Source organism: Psittacula echo (genome assembly GCF_963264785.1).
Source record: "Psittacula echo genome assembly, chromosome: 4".
Lineage (NCBI taxonomy): Eukaryota > Metazoa > Chordata > Aves > Psittaciformes > Psittacidae > Psittacula > Psittacula echo.
In genome coordinates this window covers 31,591,297-31,615,302 of record NC_137738.1, presented here as the reverse complement: position 1 = coordinate 31,615,302, position 24,006 = coordinate 31,591,297, and the positions used below count along the sequence as shown (strand labels likewise).

General features: G+C 41.7%; 1 protein-coding gene across 1 annotated transcript in view; it reads right to left on the bottom strand.

Annotated features, from left to right (window-relative positions):
- TRIM67 (tripartite motif containing 67) overlaps positions 1-24,006 on the bottom strand; it is a gene marked incomplete at both ends in the record, with an annotated part of 34,515 nt that overhangs the window by 6,262 nt on the left and 4,247 nt on the right. Inside the window, 8 exon segments of the mRNA XM_080615314.1 lie at positions 1,969-2,272; positions 3,338-3,476; positions 6,555-6,700; positions 13,463-13,622; positions 15,743-15,764; positions 15,766-15,851; positions 17,117-17,239; positions 20,989-21,084. Coding sequence (XP_080471440.1) covers positions 1,969-2,272; positions 3,338-3,476; positions 6,555-6,700; positions 13,463-13,622; positions 15,743-15,764; positions 15,766-15,851; positions 17,117-17,239; positions 20,989-21,084 — 1,076 coding nt within the window.

Genomic DNA, 24,006 nt, shown 5'->3' with positions numbered 1-24,006 from the left:
AATTTTGCATGCTGTGAGTGAAAGGAAAAGGAAAGTACTCTGAACATGACAGGTCCCATGAACAGGTCTTTCAAGCTCCACCTCATCTTACCCTTGAAGCTAGTCATTTATTTATCACAGTAATTTATTCTTATGAAGATCAGGAAGCATGAAATGACAACTAAGACATAACCTCTATCACAATAACATCTGAGAGGCTAAAATCTGACAACAGATTTCCTTCGGACTGTGATACTGTGTGTCTCCAGTGGGGAAAAACAACTAGGCAGAAATAACAGTTTCCACAAGACTATTACAGCTAATGAGTTAAAAACCTGACCTAGTTGACTGTCACGGTTAAAAATATAATGCCTAGACCTAATTTCATTGAAGCACATGTGATTTCATAAGACTACATGTCCTGTAAGAGTGTACTGCATTTGAACGGCTATTCCATGGGTCTATCCATGCCTTGAATGTGCATGTGAAGCCTTTGTGTTTTATCTTGTGTTTAACTTGGAAACTATCATCAACAGAAAGCACTTTGTTCTCTTTTAGGAGGATGATTGGAAATCCAAAATGTTTCAATTATTTGTGCTTCCCAGAAAAAACAGCTTTTGCTTAGCTTGTGTGTTGCTTGCTGGTAGGAGCATGCTGAGGACCAACTCCATAAAATAGGTTTCTGGGACAGTAGTACATAGAATGGCTGCCAGTTTTTTTCCAGAAAACATAAGCTGTTTCACAGAGCATTAAAATTAATACAGCTTAACATTACTTCTGCCCTAAATCAAATCAAGATATTAAAGTGACAGAGAACCTTTTGATATATTTATTATACTGATGTTATTTTATTATGTATTGTCTTAAGGTCTTTGGAGTCATTGAAAACATTCCGATTGACTGCAGGTAGCTTTTGATCCAGCTACAAGGTTCCTCCTCCTGTCTGTAATGAACTACTAAATCAAACTATGCTTCAAACAAAAATTCACAGCAATTGCAGTATAGTTATTTAAAATACTTTAAAGTATAAATGCTTTACAGAACTGTCGTGGTTTAAGCCCAGGCCATAAATTAGAACCAAGCAGTCTACTTCCCCCCCCACCCCCCCCAGAGGGTGACCATTCAACATGAGATATTACAACCAGCTTTAGGATACAGTGCACGTGGGCATAAACTCACCCCTTTAAGGAGATGATACCTGCATTTGAGCGTTTGAAAATCACTGCAAGCTTTTGTTTTAATTATTTAGTATAACAAACAACACCTGAGCTAGTGAGTGTGGAATATTTGCTGGGACAGGCAATAGGAAACTAAATCAAAATTGATTTCCTCTCTGCCACAGACCTGCTATGCATCCCTGGTCAATCACTTTATTTGTACATCCATCTCCCATCATGGCCCTTAATAAGCCTTCAGGACTGCAATAAACAGTTGAATTTTGGACAGGAGATCACCAGTGCTTTGCCTAATTATTCTGAAACCCTGCAGCCAAGATTTCTTCTAAGGAAGAGAATCACAAAATCATTGGATCATAGAATGGTTTGGGTTAGAAAGGACCTAAAAGATCATCTAGTTCAAACCACTCTGCCATGGGCAGGGACACCTCTCACTGGACTAGGTTGCCCCAATATCTTTCCTGGAATCCAACACCTTTCTCCCTGCACTCCTCCAGCAATGAGAGAGAAATCCCATATCCCAGCATGCGGCACTCCTGTCTGCTGATGCCGTGGGTGGGATGTGCAATAATGGGTTTAAATCACAGCAGGGGGGATTTAAGCTAGATCTCAGGAAAAGAATTGCTAACAGTGAGGATAACAAGCACCAGCACAGATTGCTAAGGTGCAATTGCTGTCACTAGTGATTTTAGAGAAGGAATAAAATAACTACATTTAGCATGGAGATGGACCACGTGGCTTGCTAAGACCCCTTCCTCTGATGCAAAGCAGAAAAAATGATCAGTAATGAGAAAAGCACGCAAATGGCACTTACCTATTGGTGTGAGAATTGCAATGCATGAACCAGCTGCGGTTGTTGTCAACGTACATGGCCCATGCCTTGTCGTCCTTGCCTAGCATCATGTCCTTGACGACGTTAATCCTGGCAATGCCAAAGGCTGGATCTGGATGGTTGTCATACCTATCCACATGCAGTTCCCAGTAATGCACACCCTTGGAGAAGGCTGCTGTGCCAAGAACAACCCGGTCATCATAGCTGTTGCAGGTGGCAGTCTGGTTGTCGTTCGACAGCACTATGTCTCTGTGAGCTGAGGAGGGGTCAAAGGTGAACCATGCCACTATGGAATGGGAAAACAAAAGGCAGGATTATGGCGGAACAGGCTGTGTTCAAGGGTTGTCTGCTTCACTTCAATGAGGAGGATGAGATTCTGCCTTCCTAAAGACCCTGCTGCACTTTCACGTAATAAAGACAATCTTTCCTCGTTACTGTAGACAGCTACACAAGATTGCTTTGAGCTGTTACCCTGCTGGTTTTTAGATCAGAATTGCTTTATGTTATCTGTGCTTGTTCCTCTGAACATAACCTGCTAAGGGCAGTGACTTTCTGTTCTGACACAGTAACAAGAAAGTCGTTGAGGAGACAAAAGCTTCTTTATGGTATGGAAACTGCTCACATAGATGAATTGGTTCATTCTTGCCTTTAATGGAAATGGAATTCCACTCTGTCCATGCTGGTTAGGACTGACTTCACTAGTTTAGCAATGGGTGAAAAAAAAATAATAAAAAGCAGACAAAAAAAAACAAAACCAACCCAACAGAAAATGCTTTTAAAGTATAAATATTTTATACTGGCCTATTTTGGCAACATAGCATGAAAGTGGAAGTGATAATAGCATGCACTTCTCGATTCATTATGATATCATTAATAAAGATGAACTTTTTGTAATACCCATATGGATGTCAAGTATAATTACAGAGGAACAAGCATGAATTCCCATCTCTGTATTATCAAACCCTGCTGTGAAACTGAAGGAGTACTGAAGAAAAAGGCAAATTCCAAAGATGCATAGAGAAGAGGAGATGGACTGGCATAAAAATATTCCATGTCTTCCATAACTGTTTCTGTATGCTAAAACAAATAGGAATCTTAGTTAAACCCCAGACTTCTACAGCCAAATAAAATTGCATGATTTGAAAAGTGTTACTGATAATAGAAAATACCCAAAATTGCTAGGAAGAGAGCTCAGTCCCTTTGCACACTCAGTTCCTGACCTCTCTGCTCAAATGATCCAAAATCTCCTCCCCAGTAAGTGCCAAAGATATTAGTGGGTATAAAGGGATGAAATTGTCCTGTCACTGACAGCTGCACCTTTTCACTTAGAAACTGGCAAAACCCAACTCACCATCTGATGTCTGTAAAATAACCATCTTGCTGTAAGGACCAACTCCCGATGAGTTGAAAGCTTTGACTCTTGCATTATAGGTACTGTTGAAATGAAGGCCATCGATGGTGCAGAGAGTCTCCTTGCCAACATACACTTCCTAAACATTCAAAAAAAAAAAAAAAAAGAAAACAAAAAAAAGGGACAGAGAGAAAGAGGGACATAGTTTAACTGTTTCTCTGTGCCTTGTGATCACATGTTAAGACTTCTAAATATAAGCCATAAGTGGACAGCTTCTCATTGCTTCCCAGGATGTAGAAGTTGTGCTGTTATAACACAGCCACAGCAGTGGAGACGTCAAGGATGGTTAGCAGTGGAGATACTAAGGCGAAGATGAAGCTGGAAGGGTACAGCAATAAAAAGAAATTAGGAGGTCCACAAAGATGATCAGAGGGCTGAAGCACCTCTGCTATGAGAACAGGCTGAAAGAGTTGGGCTTGTTCAGCCTGGAGAAAAGAAGACTCAGGGGAGACCTGATAGCAGCCTTCCAGTACCTAAAAAGGGACCTACAAGTAAGCTGGAGAGGGATTTTTTAAAAGGGCATGTAGTGACAGGACAAGGGGGAATGGCTTTAAACTGACAGAGGGAAGACTTAGATTAGACATTAGGAAGAATTTCTTTACTGTGAGGGTGGTGAGGCACTGGCACAGGTTGCTCAGAGAAGCTGCGGCTGCCCCATGCCTAGAAGTGTTTAAGGCCATGTTGGGCAGGGCTTTGAGCAACTTGGTTTAGTGGAATGTGCTCCTGCTCATGGCAGGAGGGGTGGAACTGAATGAGCTTTAAAGTCTCTTCCAATCCGAACCACTCTATGATTCTATGAAATGCAAGAAGATCTTAACTTTTATCCTCCTTTCCTGAACATCTAGTCCAGAACACTGGTTTGGATAGTTGTCTCAGTGCCTGACTCACTATGGCCGTTCTTGTATTTATGTAGCACCCAAAAAGGGGGGCATGGAAGAATAAATAAGTGCAGTTTTATTCTGTTGGAAAGGTTGTCTCGTGCCTGTGTTAAAATATAAATTTGAAACCTGCAGACGTAGTCCGAGAAGAAACTGATCTCCTAAAGATTAGGATCACATGCATCACATGATGCAACAGCAACCAGGCAACAGAGACATCATCAAGGTCTGCAAAGATTTATTAAACAGCAAGCACTTGTGTAATATGAAATATTTCAGGAGGAGGAACATCTAAGCAGACGACTGAAGAGGATCAGTCAGATTATTCAGTCTATAAGGAAGGGAAAGAGCCCAGACACATCATGTTTGTTGGAAGACTGAACAGAAAATGACAGAAAAGGAAAAAAACCCTGTCTTGGCAGCAGGTTGAAAGCCACAATTCCTTTCCAACTCCAATTTCTCTGTTTCTGTGAAATCCATAGACTTGTGGTAGCAAAGGCCCTAAAGAGCTTATGGCTGTGACTATGCAGACTGCACAGGCTGCAGTTCAGTTAAGATGCTAAAGTATATGCCTATGAGTAGATCTCTTGACTGAGGCTCTTTGATATGAACCTAAAGTGAATTAAATATGTGATGAATAAGAAAGGGATCACTTAGTTTACAGTGGGCTATGTGTCCACTTTGCTATCATGACGGCTGCTACAAATAACAGAAACTCTTGGGTCCTGAGTTAGCTGATAATCTTTCATCGAGAAAAAAAGAGTTTTAATAGAACAGCTTAATTTATCTCTTCATGTTATAACATATGCTGTCTGTGAAAAAAATTGTATTTGTAGAACTCTCACATTTTCTAATCCAATTTATATTTTTACCACTGTTCACCGCTTGTGTTTATTCAGATAGATGCTCTCTGCTACAATGGAAGATAAAACCTATTCTTTAAATCCACCCATTAAATACTGATAAAGTGCAGTTGGTGTAATTGCTTTTAGATATATAATCCTTCATGAAAAGGTTCAGCAAACTCCTATTGAAATGGCATTGCTAAAAAGCCTGCAGTTTATTGTCCAGTGGGTAAAACTGAAGGTCTATCTACCACAGCAAGGCAAAGCCTTCGCCTGAGAAGCTGCCACCCTAGACTCACAAAGGTACATTTTCACACTTAAAGTAGTGCAGACCAGCCTCTTCAAAACCCATGTGAAATGATACTTGGACCAAGGAACTGAGCAGATTTTCCAGAAACACGGTGCCCTCTTCAAAATGCCCTGCTAATATCGCTGTCTCTTCTTATTAGGTGCCTTTGCTGGCTATGGGTGTAGTGGTTTGGCACAAAGAGGCAGTTCCTTAGGTGGACCCATGCCAGGCCATTTTCAGCTTGAGAAACATTTAGGTTTCCAGTGAGAAGCTCCCAAAGAAATGCCATCACATGTTTTTGGCACAATTTCCCGTTTGTGCAGGGAGCAGCTGTACTCCACAATAATCTCCAGATGCTTTCAAAGCACTAGCCCCTAGGGAATGCACTGGGCCAACCTGGTCAGAGCAACAAGAGCATGAAGCCTGCCTGAGAAGGAAGGGACACAGCTTCTAGCAGGACATGGCTGGCAGAAAGCTGATCAAATTATTTCTGTAGTTTGTTTATTGGGCCATGTTGAGAAAGCAATGGGAGCCTATAAGTACCCTGTACCTGCAGCCAGGAGCAAGCAGACCTGAGGGACTGGAAGAATATCACTCAGGATGCCATCCCATACTTACCAACACCATCATGGTGTGTCTGTGGAAAGCTTCTACCAGCCTGGTCTCCTCCACTCTCAGAGAAAAGATTTAGGAATATCATATTTTTATGCAGGATCCCATTTTTATTCATAAAATCAGGAAAAACTGAGTTGCATTTCTGAACAGAGAATCTCAGCAGTTGAAATGTGGTGCTATGGACAGACAAGAGTAGGGGCTTTAAAGAAATCTCTGCTTTGTGGAGTGAACCGCTTTCAAGTCTTGTAGGCTAGTATGGGATTTTCTGTTCTTGTACACTCCAGGGGGACCTCAAGGCTGTCTTTGCCAGAGCCCTGATAATAACCTCAACCAAACTTCCCACCCAGTCTTGGTGTCCTTCTAATAAGCAGCATCTGCACTGCTTTCTACATCCACATGATGGAAGCGGGGATGTTTTGACAACCCATATTCCCCTACCCCCTCTCGCCACCCTCAGACAGACACAAATCCATATCCTGAGGAAACTCACATACAAAGAAACACAAATAAATGCTGAAAGAAATCCTCACTCGGAATTGGCCTCCATCTCCATCATCAAGTTCCAAGATATAACCCTCCACCGGGTTGTGGGTCAAGGGTGGCATCCTCCAGGCCAATGTCACACTGTTGTTTCTGGTGCAACACTTCTCCAGCTGCAGTAATGGGACGGGTGGCACTGTAATAGGAACTGGGTACAGATTAGTGTAGCTCTGCCCTTCCCCGTCAGTCTGTGCCACAAGCAGTGTGGCAACAGTTCACCTCCCTCTCCTTGCAGGGGAGTCAATATTCATTAGGAAAAGGGTCTGTTCTCCTCCTTGAAACAAAAGGCAGTATAAATGATATAACGAAATGTCATTACTTGGTTAGACAAATCATTTGGCTGAAATACATAAACAGAAACATATCCGGACATGCTTTTGGTGCCTTATAAGAACTATAGTCTGGGGACTTCATGTCTGGTTCCCCTCTCAGGGGTCACCGGCTGGAAAAGCTTTCTCTCACCCTGGAGCACTTTGCTCCTGCTGTCCCTCAAAGGAAAGAGGGAGCAATGGTGGCAGGGGGTGCCTTGGGCCATGGAGCAGCACAGGAGGTGCAGTGCTGCCAGGAAGCCCAGCTCATTAATGAAGAATTGGTTATTAACCAACCTCCGAGCACAGCGGCAAGATAGAGCCTGAATTCCACCGACAGCAGGAAAACATTTCTTCACAATAGGGCTTGTTTTTGTTTGTTTGTTTGTTTTTAATCTGATTTGATACCATTCACCCAGTTTTTAATCAAAACCACTTTGGATATGATATCTTTGTGGCAGCCATACTTAAAAAAATGGTTGAAGAAAATTGTTCCATTTGCAAATTTTATCTAAATCCCTTGATTCAGGTAGAAAAATGAGACTGCTTGTGGCTCCCAGAAAACTGCCAAGTGCAAAGTTATCTGCCAACATCCCTTTTTAATGAATTGCTTAGGAGAAACACCAAGAGACTATTGACCAGACCAGCATCTTTAAAACAAAAAAAAAAACATAATAAAACATTCATTATACAGTGAAAATCCAGTCTTCTGGGGATGTATCTTACACACGGTTGAAATCGCACAGGTTAAGTGGGGATGTAAGAGATGCATAGACCCTGCTGCATCTTCTGCCCAAGGCTAAATTTTACCAGTCAGGATCATTTCTGCAGAGCTCAACCATGTCTTACAAGGAGCTGAGTGCTCTGAGCATTCATTGACTTAGCTCTTAACAATGTCAGTTTGCTCTTCTTTTATCTACTCTGCTTTGAGCCTGTAGTTTATTTTTCTCTCTCTGTCTGAGTGAGAGCTAAGCCCTTGAGCTGTTCCTTTCGTCCTATTTTACCTCTCTGGATAAAAGAGGACTGTTCGTGTTTTGTGTAGCGAGCAGTCTGTGGGAAAATGGATGCTACTGTGTGATAGGGCTAAAGCTTCACCCCCACTTTGGCAGTGACACAAAAGTCAACATCACACGTGATAAACAGTGCAGAAGCTACCATGGCTTTCTGCTGGCATTATCCATCGCTGCAGTGAACGCGGATGGTTGGTAGCACAGAAGAATAACTGTGGTCTGAGCCAAAAGAGCTTTATAAATTAGCTCTTGAAGGTTTTTCTGTGGAAAGAGAAAAAAACCACCTTGTTCCTATGCCTTGATATTTGATGATGATTCAGAGGGTGCCGTAAATAAAAACCTGCTTGTTTTTCCACATGGAAAGTTCAGTCTTTTCTCTAGGAGACCGTGTGTCTGGAGAAGTTAGCAGAAATGTGACGAGAGTCAGAAACCTGAAAACGAGGATTTCAGAGGTAATGGGATTTTTTAAGTGAGCCACTGTAAGTTTAGGGTTTTGTGTGTGTTTGTTAGCATCTGTATTTCCAGTGATTGGTGAGCCTGGGAGAAGATTGGGCTGTATCTTCCATTCGCACTCCTGCCACTTTACCTAACCAGTTAACCCTCCCAGGAGGCATGCACTGGGTCCTCCTCGTTCTGAGACTCCCCCTGGCAAAACTGGATGAGAACCTAATTCCCAAAGTTTATAAAGTACAAAACACCCCATCACCTCTGAATAAACCGCTAGCCTCTCCAACTCCCTGCAAGACTCTCCTAGAAACACTGCCTGAAGGCATTCAGGGACTATTTACGCAAAGCACAATGGCAAAAAAAAAGGATCAGAATTCTTTTGGGAGGGTACATGTTTTAGGAGTTCCTTTTTATTACGGAAACAGGAATGCCATCTAGGACTAGATTATGTTTTCATATAGTAAAGCACTATTGTTCTCACCTCCCAGGGGCAGTTTGAATTTTGGCCCTGCATGTGAGAGTCACACCTACTATGGTGAAGTCCCTGGGCGTCTTTACTGTGTCACTGGACATTTAAATTTACCAGCTTCCTATCACCCTTGGGCAGTCACTGCACAGCCTGCAGTAGCTGAAGGAGAGGTAAGAAGCTCCCACCAGGCAGCTGTGCAGCTTTGCTGGATGGCATTGCTGTGGCTGCCCTTCTGCCTCCTCCTCTGGATGCAGATGGGCAGAGATTTGCTTTGGTCTCAGATTCCCTCTGGGAGAAGGAAAGGTGAATATTTGTAAAAGTCATAGGAAAGTGTGAAGTGAGTTGAATAATTGGGACACTGGCATATACTTCATAGTGAAGGGCAATGGGACAGGATTAAGAAAAGAAAAATACAGGCTAAGTGTCAGGAAAAGAAGAAGACTCAGATGTTAAATTATGGTGCTGTCCCACTTCTTGTTTAACTAAAGGTCCTCTAGAGAGTTTTTGAAGGAAAAGATTAAAAATATAAAGGGACAAATGATACTGCCTTGGCACAGCAAGATCTATTAATGAGTCTGAATGACATCCTGCTATTCAAAAGTGCTTCATGCACTTAGCTAAAAAATGTGATACTGATGTCTCATGTCAACTCAGCAGTTTCATAAACACATTGCTCAATGTGTCTCACAGCTGATCTCTCAGGATAGAGTAGGGCTGCTCTAAGATGCTGTCTGCTATTTGTCCTCTTGACAAGCAAGTTGTGCAAGGATGCCCTCCACCTTCCCAGGTTAGTTTTTAAAGGACTAAATGCAGTGAAAGAATGGGACCCTCAGAAACATGAAAACCTCCTCCAAAACTGCCATATGAACCCTCACATAGCATGAGTCACTGCTGTAAGAAGTACCCTATAAATAGTGTTATAGAGAGAGAAGGAAAGACCACAGGCAAAGATCTGTGTCCATGACACAATGCAGACAGAACCAGGGGCAAAGCCTGCAAAGGAACAGTTACTCTTTCATTGTCAGGGCTGTGCAGCTCATGGCTGGAAAGGTAAAGATCTGCAACAGGAGCTGTGTCATGGACTGGTTTGCAGAAGGAGTCACTCCTGACAAGGAGAAGTAGCATATCAATGAGTATTCAGAGGTAGCACAGAGAAGTAGAGAGAAGCTGTATTTTTTCCTACTTTGTACCTAGTCTCTGTTTTGCAACAAAACAAGATTGCATGACAATGACGGTTCCAGCTGTTTGAACAAAACAAACCTGGAACACGTGTTTGCCTGTGCCTATAGTTTGAACTGAGGAACTGTGCTATACGCATTGAGCCAGTCATCAAAGAGGACAGGAATTTTGTGCCAAGGCACTTGGAAAAAGCAAAAGAGAGGAGAAAACATGGACAGAAGAAAGGGATCTGGGAAAGCTTATAATGCCAGCAATTACTAGAGCTGTGTATGTGTCTCAGCATGTCAGCTACCCTGGTGAGCATGAGACTCTTGCCAAAGGGCTATCAGTAAGACCCTTTGGTCAACATGACTGCTTAAATGTTACTTCTGCATCAATCGTATTTCTGCACATTTAATTTGTTACCAGTTTGCTTTTTCTTTCTATAAAAAAGATCTTTATTTATTGAAATTAGCTTTAGATAAGGGCTTATAGAGAATCCACCGGTAAGGTACATGAACAAGTCATCAAAGCAAATGCAATGTGATTTGTTCTCATTTTCATTCTTCTTTGTCTACCACAGTGAATCAATGTTTACTTACAAGCATGCTTTCACTCTAAATGACCCATGCAAGCTCACTGAGGTTGAATGAGGCCAGAGTTTGAAAAAAAAATATAGACATTCACTCGTGCACTAAGCATTGATAACAATAGTACAGACCTTATATTGCAAAGCTTTTGGAACAAAGGAGCTTGCAGATGGAAAAGCCACGCTGGTCCTATTCTCCTAGGCTTTCCTAAAACTCCCTTTGCAGATAGTCTCATACGTCTTTAATGCATTTACTCTTGTCAGATGAACCAGTATAGTGACTTAATATCACTCCTCTTAACACCCAGCATTCGGCAAAGACTGATGACCTGTTGGTGTGCTAGGGTGGGTAGGATTGGAGAAAGAGGGGCATATGTCAAGGGACACATAGATTTTTCTTTCTAAAATTGGAGGCTCAGAAATATACACATTTTGATGGCAATAAATAGCAAAATGTCACCCTGCAACACCAGCTTCTCCTCACAGTCAGCAAAGTGATGCTCCCAGTAACTCTGGTGCTCACTGCTGAAATGGTGAGTTCTCTCTTGTACCTGTATAAGTTGGGGCTGTTCAGCCTGGAGAAGAGAAGGCTGCGTGGAGACCTCATAGCAGCCTTCCAGTATCTGAAGGGGGCCCACAAGGATGCTGGGGAGGGACTCTTCATCAGGGACTGTAGTGATAGGACAAGGGGTAACGGGTTCAAACTTAAACAGGGGAAGTTTAGATTGGATCTAAGGAAGAAATTCTTTACTGAGAGGGTGGTGAGGCACTGGAATGGGTTGCCCAGGGAGGCTGTGAATGCTCCATCCTTGGCGGTGTTCAAGGCCAGGTTGGATGAGGCCTTGGGTGGCATGGTTTAGTGTGGGGTGTCCCTGCCCATGGCAGGGGGGTTGGAACTAGATGATCTTAAGGTCCTTTCCAACCCTAACTATTCTATGACTCTATGATTCTATACCGGACCACTATGCATGAGAAGATAATGCAGGGCTAGTTGAGGTCACAGAGGTAAAATTTCAGAAAAAAACCTGCCGAATTTCCAGACTAAGTAGTGCACATGCAAATAAATTCATTGACATAAACTAAAAAAATATAAATACACCTTTATAAGCTAAACAATTCTCAATGCCTGTGAATGTAAGCTTGGGACGCGTTAGTGGCTTGTTCTGCTTGGGCACACAGAGGTGCAAGGGGAAACAATGCCATTGCTTATGCATCTTCAGGAATTGTGGTCAGGTTAATGCCATTTCCACCATACTTTGCATGGTGTGCACATGGTCGCACCAGTTGTGCTGACCAACTGGATGGGACATGCAACAGGCAGTCCCTGGTCAAGGCCAAGATAGATCAAGGAAAAGTCCTTCATGAGGGCTAGCTGTTAAGGTGCCTCTGGGGAGCAAAGCCCAAGGGTGTTCAAGCATATGATAAATGAGAGAGCAGCAAACAGCACTATCTTTCATAAAGCTCCAGTGAATCTGGCTCAATTAAAGTCTCATAAGTCTTCAAGCTTAAAGACAGATGAACGTCCAAAAACCAAATACCTAAGCTGCTCTCACCTCAATTGACCTCTGGTTAATCAGCAATCTAACTGGATAGTTTAACTGCATTTTTATACTTTTGGGAAGGAGAGTGGTGGAAGATTAGTATTAAATATATTGAACAATTAATATGGCCAATATGAAATCTAAACTGAATAAAAAAACAAGCGTAGACAGTATCCGGAGAAGTTCCATCAGTGATACTCTTTTTCTCTTGACTCTGCTTTCCTGGCTGTCAACATTTCAAAGGAGCAGTTTGCAGGGTTTTTTTGAGTAACTTTACCACTGCCTGTTTATGCCGAGATGCAAACCATCCTCTGTGAGCAGACTTGGGCTCTTAATGCTTTATCCATTGTTTCTCCACATATTCATCTCCCAAATTATCCACCCTAATTACTTCATCGTGGGTCCCATAGGTTCAGAATTAGGCCCAGAGAGAACAGATAAACTGAACAGAAATCTTTATGCTTGCTTGAAGTAAATCCGACATCACAACACTATTATCCTTAACTCATTCATTGGCTTCTGGCAGCCTCTACCCTGTCACCCGATGTATAATTAAGGCTTGAATCAGCACTGGGGGAAGCTAATGGCATCATTCCCAGGGACCACAACGATCTTCAAATCTAGCTAGTCTATGGATCTATCTAATTCTGATGCAGTTCTCATCCTGCTCTGTATAAAACCAAGCTCATTACAAGTGCATGCTGCTAGTATCTTTTTCCTTTTGCCAGTGACATTTACTGTTCATCAGCTTCTGCTTTTAAATACTTTTAAAAATCTCCTTTCCCCTTAGTATGTCTCTTGGAATTATTCAAATACCTGGAATCAAGGAAAGATTTAGCCTTGGAGTTAGTTTCTGCTTGGGAATCTCTGCCTCATTATTTGTTTTAAGCTGGGCACTGTTTACAGCACAGTCCAGATATAAGTCAAAGGGTTGTTTTGGTTTTTTTTTCCCTATTCAAGCATGTGTGTGTGTGTGTGTGTGGAATATTTATTTACTACTTCAGCTGTTTCTAACAAGATTGGGGTAATTGGTATTTTGAATTAACCGTGTTAAATGAAAGAATGCTGTAAAATGGCACAAGCTTTCATGCAGCTGATGTCTTTTTAATCTTCAAAGCTGACAAACAGCCCTTCTCTGAAGAATTTATAGATATTCTCAAATCTTTAACTGCACCTGGTACCTCTGCTGAGCTTGTTCAGTGAGGTGAGCACATCTTTCTAGGAAACACCCAGTAATCTGAATTTGCTTGAAAACCTTTTACAACTACCCAGCAATTTGAAGTCACTCCTTTCTCTTCCCTCGGTGCCCCTGTCCCTCCCAGCACCAATTCAACATATGCATGAAAACCAGAAAAAAGAAAATAATAAAAGCTCACCCCTACATTTCATCTGAATAAAATCCAGCTGGTGAATTGACTGCAGCAAAGGTTCACTATCCAGAGTCAAGTCAAACTCAGCAGACACTTTTGGCTCCAAGGCTCCTTTGACCCACTGTTCCTGAGATACCTGAACACGTTTGATTAAAGCATCTGAAATCTGAAAGAGAGTTATCAGGCTTATATATTTATATTATTTATAATGAAATGACAGATGCACACATTAAAAGTGACAGACGGTCTGGGAGATACAGCACAAAGAAAGGAATACCACAGAACAACAGCTGAGATGGGACTTGGTTATTTTGGTGTAAGATCCATTTGTGTTGCATCCTTTCATCTCATCTTTTCAAAACAAATCTCATCTTAGGGTAGGAAAGTAAAAATCACATTTATAAAGACTGTTAATATTGTGTTATGTTTCATGCCTCTGAATGCCACATATACTTCTGCACTCTGTTCTCTGATCTGCACAGTCTAGTTTTGCTCTCCTGTTTAAAACACAGTTGCATGAAGACAGGCTTAAATGTTAGAGGGTCTCTCCATTCAGTACAGTTGATTCAGCTGATGAAAGGTGAAAGGAATTAGAAAAACCACATGGGAAGGAAGGTGTATATTTCTCACAGGGAGGGTGCAAAGTTGTCAAAGAATATGATGGATTTTCTATGATTACATCAAAACTGAATTTCATTTTTAAAGCTTTGCTCTAGCTAAGCCCACAGACAACTAGGCCAAACGTCAGACTAAGATGATTGCAGTGAACTCTTCTGGAAGTGAAATCCTGGCTCTGTGGAAATCAGGAGCTCGACTGTCCTTGAATCCAGTGAAGCTGCCATTTGGATATATGGAGACCTTCTCAGTGAGATTTCTGTAAGTCACAGGGAGCAGAATTTTGTTCTGACTAAGTCAGAGACAGATTTTCTTTATTACAGGAGTTCAGATATCTTTTCTTATTACTGTTACTGGAAGACACTCCTGTCTGAGCCCCTGCATCAACAGCTCCTAATCAGTATATGCAGTAAGTGGAGGAGCTTCTCATAGTGTTCTTACATCCTTGGAGTCACTTACAGGGATCCCTTAGCTGTGTTCAACATGCTGGCTGCAGGAGTGGTTGCTTTAAGTAATGCAGTGCCTCAGTGTTTGCTTGTTGCCTTGAAAGCATCATTAGATAGATAAACCAGGCGAAGGTAAAAATGAGCATATTTTTTTATACAAGGTGACTGCAAAGAATGAACCCAAAAAGGTTACAGGAAGAATAAGCTGAAGTGCAAATGAAGCGTGTATCTAGCCAGTATGTAGATAAGACCTAAAGGTTTCATTTGCCCTGCAGTATCCAACCAACAGCCTTCTAAAATCTGTGTAGTCTTGAGATTAATATACACCACACATTCCACACTCTTGCTTGAGACCAGACGTGGCAGTAACAATCAATCTGGAGTGCTAATAGGTTTAAGTCGGCTAATTCTCATCCTGGTTTTTAGGGATGCAGTGATAGCCCCCAACACTCATGCATTCATGTGTGCAGCGTGCCCTGTTCAGCTGACAGTGACAGATCATTTTGTCTGATGTGCCTTTCTTCTTAGGCAATTAATAAGGCAACAAAACTAACGAGGCAAAACAAAATAATTAATAAAAACAAAAGTATTAATTAGGCAAAATAATTTATTGGATAGTAAAACTGTTATGTTTTCTCATCAATAGACAGTTTCACTGCTTGCACCTATCAATATCCTGCAAATTAAGACAACTGTTGGCTAGGCCATATTTTGCAAAGAGGGGATACCTGGATCTTCCAGCTACACGACAGGTTTTGCTGCCCTGTGAGGTAAAACAAATCCAGTAAAGCAAAGCCACACGCAAGCCCTTAAGGGCTTTCCACACAGGGGAGATGTTGAAGGGACTCTTTCACATGGGAAACAGTAATGAAAAAGGGAGAACCAAAAAGGGGAGAAATACTACTTTGCTGAGTCACAGATCTTTCCAAATTGATCAGAGAGCTCTGTGAGGCCCTGTGTTAGGTTTCCCAGATGACAATAAGATAATATGCTGGAGAAAGCTGTCATTAACTGCACCTCTGTCAGAGTGCAGCTGTTCAAAACCATCTCTTTGCTGGGACATTCATGCAGCCACCAGCCTATCAGAGCTATTAGACAGTACTAACAGGAGTTAAGGTGAACCTGCCTCAGCTGTGGAAGAGGTGAATTAGCAAAGCCATCCTTTTTTAGATCTAACTTTAGTGTCTTTTCTTTTTCCTCCCCAGAACATCAGAAAGAAAAATACCTGTAAAAACCCAGAGGGATTTTTCTTTGATAACTTCTAGGCAGTACTCCATAAGCCCCGTTGACTGGCGCAGCTTTAGAGTACAGTGATTTATCTGGTCCCAGACAACCTGGAAAACAAGCACCAGTACAGTTCTGATACTGCCTCAGCTTACAGTGAATTGTATAAGATTATTTCAGAACAGACAGCGAATGGAAGAGTGTGTTAAATCTATGCTTAATTTAGCTGCCATATGGCCATTGCCATGTCTCCATCAGCTACACTCACTCATTCTGTATTGTAAATACTGACAATTAGCTTGGCAAAATGTGCACAGGGAATCTTAATTTTCAGAGCAGATTAATTGCTCAAAGATCAGGCTTGCTTAGGGCAAAAAGAGCACAGAACATGTTTCTGCATCTGCAGGATTCACATTTACAATCACACTTTCACTAAAATCTGAGCTTTTAAAAAATCCTTTACTTACAAAGCAAGTATTATAGAGGATAAGTGCAGGCATGGTTTCTTGTAGATTATACTCTACTGTTCTTTTCACAATTCACCATTGATCCTGCTCTGCTTAAGAACACATTGCTGGGATTAAGAAATAAAAAAGGCTACATCTCATTTTGCCACATATTGGACCTGATTCTGCTGCCACATGGCTGCAGACTAGGCCTAATAGCACTGCAGTCAACAGCACAAGTCCTGGCAGGCATAAACTGCAGGATTAGCTGTGCCATTATCACTGTGTCCTAAGTGTTGGTTCTTGTTAAGCATGGGTGTTTTCAAATGCTGATCTCAGGTAGATTTCATTCATTGTTTGACATGTTAGATACTTCAATTTCTCCTTTTGTCTTAGATATCATTAATGTTACTGGCACTATAATACCTCAAAATCACATATGCAGTTCAACATTGCAAGAAATATGTCTATTTAAACAGTTTTTGGCTGCCATTTTGTTCATTTATAGCTTTCTTCTCCCCACCACTCTTTAATGCATTCCTTTAATATCTTTTGAGTGGCACATGGATTTCTGGAGCGGACATGCCTGAATTTCAAAGATTTGAAGAGACACCAAAATCCCAACGTTTTACTTCAGCAGAAGGTCCCTGAATGCAAAGCACACACAGGTTTCACTCTCAAAAGATAACCCCAAACCATTGAAGAAATAAAGACTGATGGCCTAATTCAAAGAACTGCTGAAGTACACACCTCATTTTAGGTGTATGTATAAATTATAAAGTTCCATTAAACTGCTGAACTGGAACATGCTAAAGGACTTTAAGATTTGGTCACTAAGAATTTTCATGGCGTAAAGGGCTGGGGACCTGAGAAAACACAGTAACAAGAAGTAGCAGCAGCTGTGCTCAGCTGGTGAGACTTGTGCTCACCTTCAGCTTGTGCTCACGTTCTTTGGTCACCTTTGTGAGCAGTTTTGCTTTCTGTCGTGTTAATGCATCAACCAAGGCATCACACTGAGCAACAAGGCAGGCTTCATAATCCAACCCATTCTCCTAGAAGAAAGTGAGAGTTATGCTCATCAAAGAAAGTATATTTTACATCTTAAGCTTTTGGTCATTCTTACCTGTTTTTCTATTCAGAAAAGATTTCCTTTCAAGACCTCAGTATTTCTGTTGCCTTGCTGATTTCATTACAGCTGTACCAGTAATAGCTGCATGCTATAAAATGAAATAGGAGGATGCTATGCCACAAATAGGCTTATTTAAAAACTTGATTTACTGGCACTTCGTGGACAACAGACGTAATACAATATAATGTAAAAGCTAAATGTAACGTACACAGTGCATGCATGTACATAAGAGGATTCTGCCCCATTCTGTTTTAATTATCCTACTGTAACAACTTTGAAATCACTGGCTCTACACCATGGCAATTAGAATAGAATTATGAATCTGGTCTACAGGTTTATTACAAGGAAATCAATGAGGTACAAAGCCTTGAGATTTGTGTACTGCTTCAAGTACTTCTTTAAAAATAGCTAGCACTTGGCAGTGGAGACGTGTATGTGATTAGCTTTAAAAGGAAAAAAGGAAATACATGGAATTTTTTTATTCATATTGTGGTCAAACTCTTCGCTAGGCAGAGGCCAGTGTCCGAGGTATAAACACTGAGCTTTGAGTAGCTGGGTGTCATTTACCATTACATAAACCCCTGTCCTATCAATGGGGAACAAACCACACTACCACAGAATCCCATGCAGCTGTAGGAATCTGAGCAGATGGTTCTACAAGTTGCTGAGCTGTCCCTCCTCCCAGGGATGCCGTTTTCTGCCTGTGGAAGTGATGCTCTAGCTCCCATTCAGGGGGAGGCTTTCCCTTGCTTCCTCTGCTTGTGAGACTAGAACAAGGAGAAAGCTTTCAAGCTCCTCTTCAGAGGAGATGTTAATTTTCCTATCAGCACTGCATTCGCCTCAATCACTGCAATCCATGCATGCCATTCTCCAGCTGAGGGATGCAGGGTTGCTCTTCCCTGAGAGGTCCCCATCACAGTCCTAGACCTGCCAGCAAGACGGGTGGGTGTAGAGGCACCAGACAGCTCAGTTACTGTTCACAGGTTTGTCTTAGGCTCTTCTTGTTTGCATCTCTCCCTCCTTGGCTTACAGCACACCCAACTCCCCCTTAAGCCCATTTCCATCCAGCTACCCTTGAAGTGCAGGTTTGCGTACAGAGCCCGAATTAGTTGATGGCTGTAGTGCATAATTTCTCTGCTCATCTTCTATTCACACAGCAACATTTGGCGATATGCCTCTTCAAGTGAGAAAGGATGAAATTGTTACAGCAGATGGGAAAATGTGAAAATCAGATCATAACAGCAACAAGGAGAAGCAAGGAAGCAACAGGGGCAATGAGGAACAGGCAGCTTCTGAAAAGAAGAGGCCAAAACATTTAAAAGTGACCTCAGAAAGAAGAAGGGAGGAAAAATGAGGGGGAAACAACAGGTCTGCAAAGCATGGAAAAGTAAAGTAGATTATGAATTTACAAACTGCCCGTGGCAACATAGAAGCACAGCTCCTTGTAGCTGTGGCAAACTAAAGAGAGGGAATAGAGTGCAGATGGCTGTCTGGTCTGCTGTACGTTGAGACAGAGTAATAAAATGTACAAATTACTCCTTTGTGTAAGCATATATTTTAAAGACATTTTTGCTGAGGGGTAAATGTCTGTATGTGTATTAGGCAACCACCATAAGACTTTTATTAGAAATAGCCTGCTCTGAGATAACATGATTCTGGGTATAAACCTATGCATGAAGCCTACACCTATTCCTCCACAAGTAACTGTCCAAGAACTGGTTTTTTGGTCCAGATGCCAAAAGGCACAGATCAGCTCATGGACAGGTCTTAACCGTTTCCCCTCCAATAGTGTGGTTGTACCAAACCTGCCTACCAGGAGCATTCTCTGGTATGTGCTATCACCAAATGCTGCTTGAGCATCACCTGAGAAGAGAGCAATTTGCCATGGGAGAAAACCATGCCAGGGAGCTCGCTAGGGGTAAAGTGTGTGGCTGATGGTCTCAGAGCTCTGCCCTAGCCTTGTTTTACTTAGGAATACGTATGCAGTTGATTAGTCCTGCTGTTTCTGTCTGTTGAAATTCCATGTCCTTACTCAGACTCAGAATGGAGTCTGGTTCAACATGTGAGAGCCAGATTCAGCTTTGTGCCCAGACATCCCTAAATGTCAGTGGGTGACATTGCCTCTTCTGACTTCTCTTTTAGCAATCAGTAGCATTATATAAATGGTTTGGTCTTTTGATCTAATTGTAGCAGCTCCCTTACGCAGAGCAATTTGGCAATGATTTTATTGAAACACTTTAAAGGATTTTACAGCATAGTCATAAACAGTCATAATAGACCACCTTTAGGTTTCAGGAGGGAAAAATACATTTTTAATAGAGCTAGATGACTCAAGACAAGATTGGTGATAGACTACCCTTTTGGATGAGTTATTCTATCCTAAATTAGCTGTGCATACCTATAGGAAGAACTGCTCTCTAAAGACGTCTATCTTTCTCCTTCGGCAAAGAAAGAAGTCTAAACGATTAGGTTAGATCAGCTATGTAACTTTTAAATAAATTAAGTCAGTTGAGAGAAACCTTACACTGTGTCCAAAACATGGCACGTGACAGGTACCAGTTGACGGCTTCACATTGGTTTCTTTCAGTTAGATGTGCTTTTTTTCCCACCAGTTTCTCAGTTTTGGTTTGCTCCCTTTCCCATGTGCCCACAGAAGACTGTGAAGGGTGGGTAACTATGCTGCCCTGTGGCAACCTGAGAGCTTGGTCAGCATTTGTGATACAAATTCATCATCAAGAGTGTTAAGTGGAATATTTTATTAATTAAATTCTAAAAGGAATAAAAATTTTTGAACTTCTACTTCATTTTTTCTGTTACTAGCAGCCACAAGACTTGCTTGTTGATGGAAGATGAGTGAGCAGCAGAGTAAGCGTGTCATAGAGCAGATGATGTATATCCCACAGAAAACCCACCACCACAGAGCATCACTACTGTGGATAACAAGCTTCCTCTCCTGGGCACTGTGCCGATCGCTCAGACTATGGTGGCACATTCCCAGACATGCTCTGCAGGGTAAGAAAGACCTTGAGGATCATCTGACCTCCAGCAGTGATGAGTCTAAATTTGGTTGAAAATAGGACAGGTTTCATTTTGGCTTTGTGCCTTTGATTACTGCGCTCACCATGAGCCCTTTTCTGACTATTAAAGCTGGAAAATTACAGGCATGAAAACACCTCTACTTCAATAAATGACCACATTGATTTAGCAGCATTTGTTTCTTCTATTTTAGACTTCCTACAAATACCCTAATATACAGGTTGATTGGATTTTGTCCAGAAACTAGTACATTTTTAGAAAATGCAAGATGGAAAGCAAGTAGTAAATTTTGAATGTGTTAAAATGAGAACTTATCCTAAATGCCCAGTTCGAGCAATTTTAGTCAGGAAGAAGTCCAGACACATGGCCGATGGATTCAATCAAATACTAATCAACACAGCTTAAATGTCCAGTATCGAGCACCAGCTTCTTGCAATAAACAACAAATGATTTAGAAGCTAAGAGGGGCTTGCAGGCATTGTTTGTTGAACAATTTGCCTAGCAAATCCATTCGAGAAAGCTTAGATGATTCCAGGAAATATGAGAATAGCACAAGAGACAAAGTCATCAAATGAATTATTCACTCAGTTCTATTGATTACTGTATTATCAAAACAGCTAATAATTCTGCAGTTACCTGGATCTGCTGCAATAAATTTTTCAGCTGGACCAGAAATTCTTTTGCTTCCTTTGCTTTATCTGAAACACCATTTAAAGCCTGAGAGAGCTGTGCCTGCAAGGAAGAAAAAAAACCCAAACTTAGAGATAAAATGCAAATGTGTTTCTTAGTAATCCTTGGGTTTGATGATTAATAATGTGCTAAAAGGCTCACTTGCTGTTGCATGTATTCTTATCATACTGTGTTTGTGCTAGAAAAGAATAGCTAAGATTTTCATTGTAATAAAATTTAATAAAGGTGAAATTTGCGTGTGGGGGCAATCAAGAATTGTGTCTGCACATTCCACTTTATTGCAGTAACTTGGTAAGTCAAAATACCTTTTTATAAGACAGCTACCCACTTATATAAGGAGCTAATAGTCTTACACTTATACAGTAGCATCTGTCATGCTAAAAAATCCCCAAGTGCTTTCCAAACCATCACTATTTTTTATTTCAACAAAGCATTAATTCTCTCTAAATGTGGCAGACCTTACCAAATTTGAGATACACTATAAGACTTCAAACATAAAGCTGCATTTTCAGACTTCATAGCAATGTCCCTTTGGGGCTCCATTTTCCTATGCTCCAATCTAACAAAAGGGTAAATATTCCTGGAGAAGTTGGAAAAAACCCTTCCTCTTAACTTTCTACTGGTGAGACATATGGAATATGCCTTTTGTAAGTACACACTGAAGACCTAAGCTCCCCTTTCCTCAGCTGGCACCTGAGATCCCTAAGCCAAACTGAAGGCTTCTCGATGGACTTTCAAGACGGGAAGGAAACAGAAGATCTGTGGCCCAGCAGACCCAGAACCACCATGGTCTGACCAAAGCAGCCCTGGTGCAGCTTTTCTGGAAGCCTGGCTGGGATTACAGAAACCATACTGCTCTGCTTATCAGCACATGGCAAGCCCAGATCCAGCATTACTTCTCTGTGCAAATGTAAGTGACCAGATAGGTCCCATCATGAGTGTCCTTCCAGTTAGACATTTTCTTTGTGGGTCTACCTCTCAGGCAGACTTGGCAACTACCAGTTTGCCAATGCCCAGTTGATTATCCTCACCAAACAGATACAATAACTGACAACAGGAAATGGAAGATGGAGCATCTTTGCTATTGTCAGGCTCTCAGAAGGTTGCCATCTCTTGTTTCCTTAGGACTAGGGCGTACCTTGAGACAGAGACTTGTAAGTAGGAAGACACAAAGGTTATGAGCCTCTAAGAGGAGACCCAATTGAAATTCAGTAAGTCACCACTCATTCCCTGTTTCCTTCTTGCTCCTGGAAGGCAGCAAATCACTCCACCCCTGGAAAGGGCACAGCTCACTTCTTCAGGCTGACAAAGTTTTGAGCTTGCCTTCTGCCTGAATGTCTCCTACTCATCCTTCCCTTGTGCTCACTTGCTCATGCAGGACAGCAAAGAGCAGATCCTGGCAGCTCCTCATGGGCATTTCACACCCAGCTCTGAGGCAGGCAGCCTTATGCAGGCAGAGGTACTGCCTAACTCCTCACCCTCTCTGGCAAGTGGGTACAAACCCTGAGTGGGATCTTGGATTGAATTAGAAAGAAGCCATCCTAGTGTTTTTTCCTCATATTCACACAAACTTTTGCCTTTTAGCCCAGTTGTAGGTTTTACATTTGTGCTAAATTTGAAAACAAAATATACTCTACTACAACTCATTTGTAACAAATGTAATGGGAGGATACATTACTGTGTCTGTTTCTCAGTATTCGAATATTTTGCATTCTTTTAAACAAACTCCTGTCACTGCACAAAAATACAAAGTGACGACCTTTGGTATGAATGCTACTGGAGATCATAGAAGCAAGCTCCAGGTCCTTGAAAGGGTTCCAGTCATGGCTGGGGAGGAAGAGAGAAAGAAATAGGTAGCAAAAGCATGATAAGCTCTGCCATTGGCTGGCCCAGCTAAATTGAAGTCAAGGGCTCCTTTCTTTCAAATCGAAACCAACGGCTGGTCCAGACAAAAGTAATACTTCCACTTTTCCCACATCTACTCTAGCTGTCAAATCATCTCAAAGTGCATTTCACCAGATAAGAAGAGCCAAAAGCACTATGTAGGCCCACAGCAGCCATAGAAAACTGAATAACCGTGGACAAATTGTAACTGGCATATGTACTGTTGGCAATTCATGCAGTCATTCCTGGATCCCGGCACGCTCACAGCACTCCCAGCGCAAAGAGCTGCAATAGAAACTCAACAATGTCATTGTGCATAGGGCTCATAAGTGAATAGCCATGTTCATTAAAACCTGTGGCTGCATTAATACAGCTGCAGTGTGAAGCTGAGGAGAAGACCAGATCTCCATTTGTGAAACCCACTTAGAGATAATAGCCTTGTTTTTCCAAGCATTTGTAATGGATACCTTACAAAGCAGTGGAATTTAATCATGCACTCCCCATTCAAATCAAATGGAGCTACATGACTAAGCCCTCAGTAAACCAACCAAGCCATAGAAAATGCCCTGTACCCTCAGAGCAATCTTTCATACTGCAGAAATATTTACTGGAAGCCAAACCGGAAAGTTACAAGCTCCACTGACTGTGACAATTAATAACTCCTGACAAACAGTATTCCACCTGGTGTTATCTTTACTTGAATACCTGGTCTCAGAACAAATAATGTGAATGCTGGAGATGGATACCAAGTTTCTACTTCTATCAAATACAGGAACACAGAGAGAGATAACAAGGGTGAGTAATTAAACTCAGGTGGGCATGGAAGAAAGATGCTTCCTTTGATTTTAGAAAATGACCCAGATAATGCCTATGTCCTTTTTCAACCGAACAGTTCATGCTCATTTAACTTGTTTTCCTTCCATCTCTCTTTAGTAGCATATTAACTATTGATTAGATAAGCTCACTCTGGTGCTGAATTCTGAAACAGTCCACATTCTGGGGGGAGCACAACTCTTTAGGCCAGCAAATAATAGCAGGTATTTGGACTCCAACACTTGCCTTCAGTCGCCTGCTTGTTTG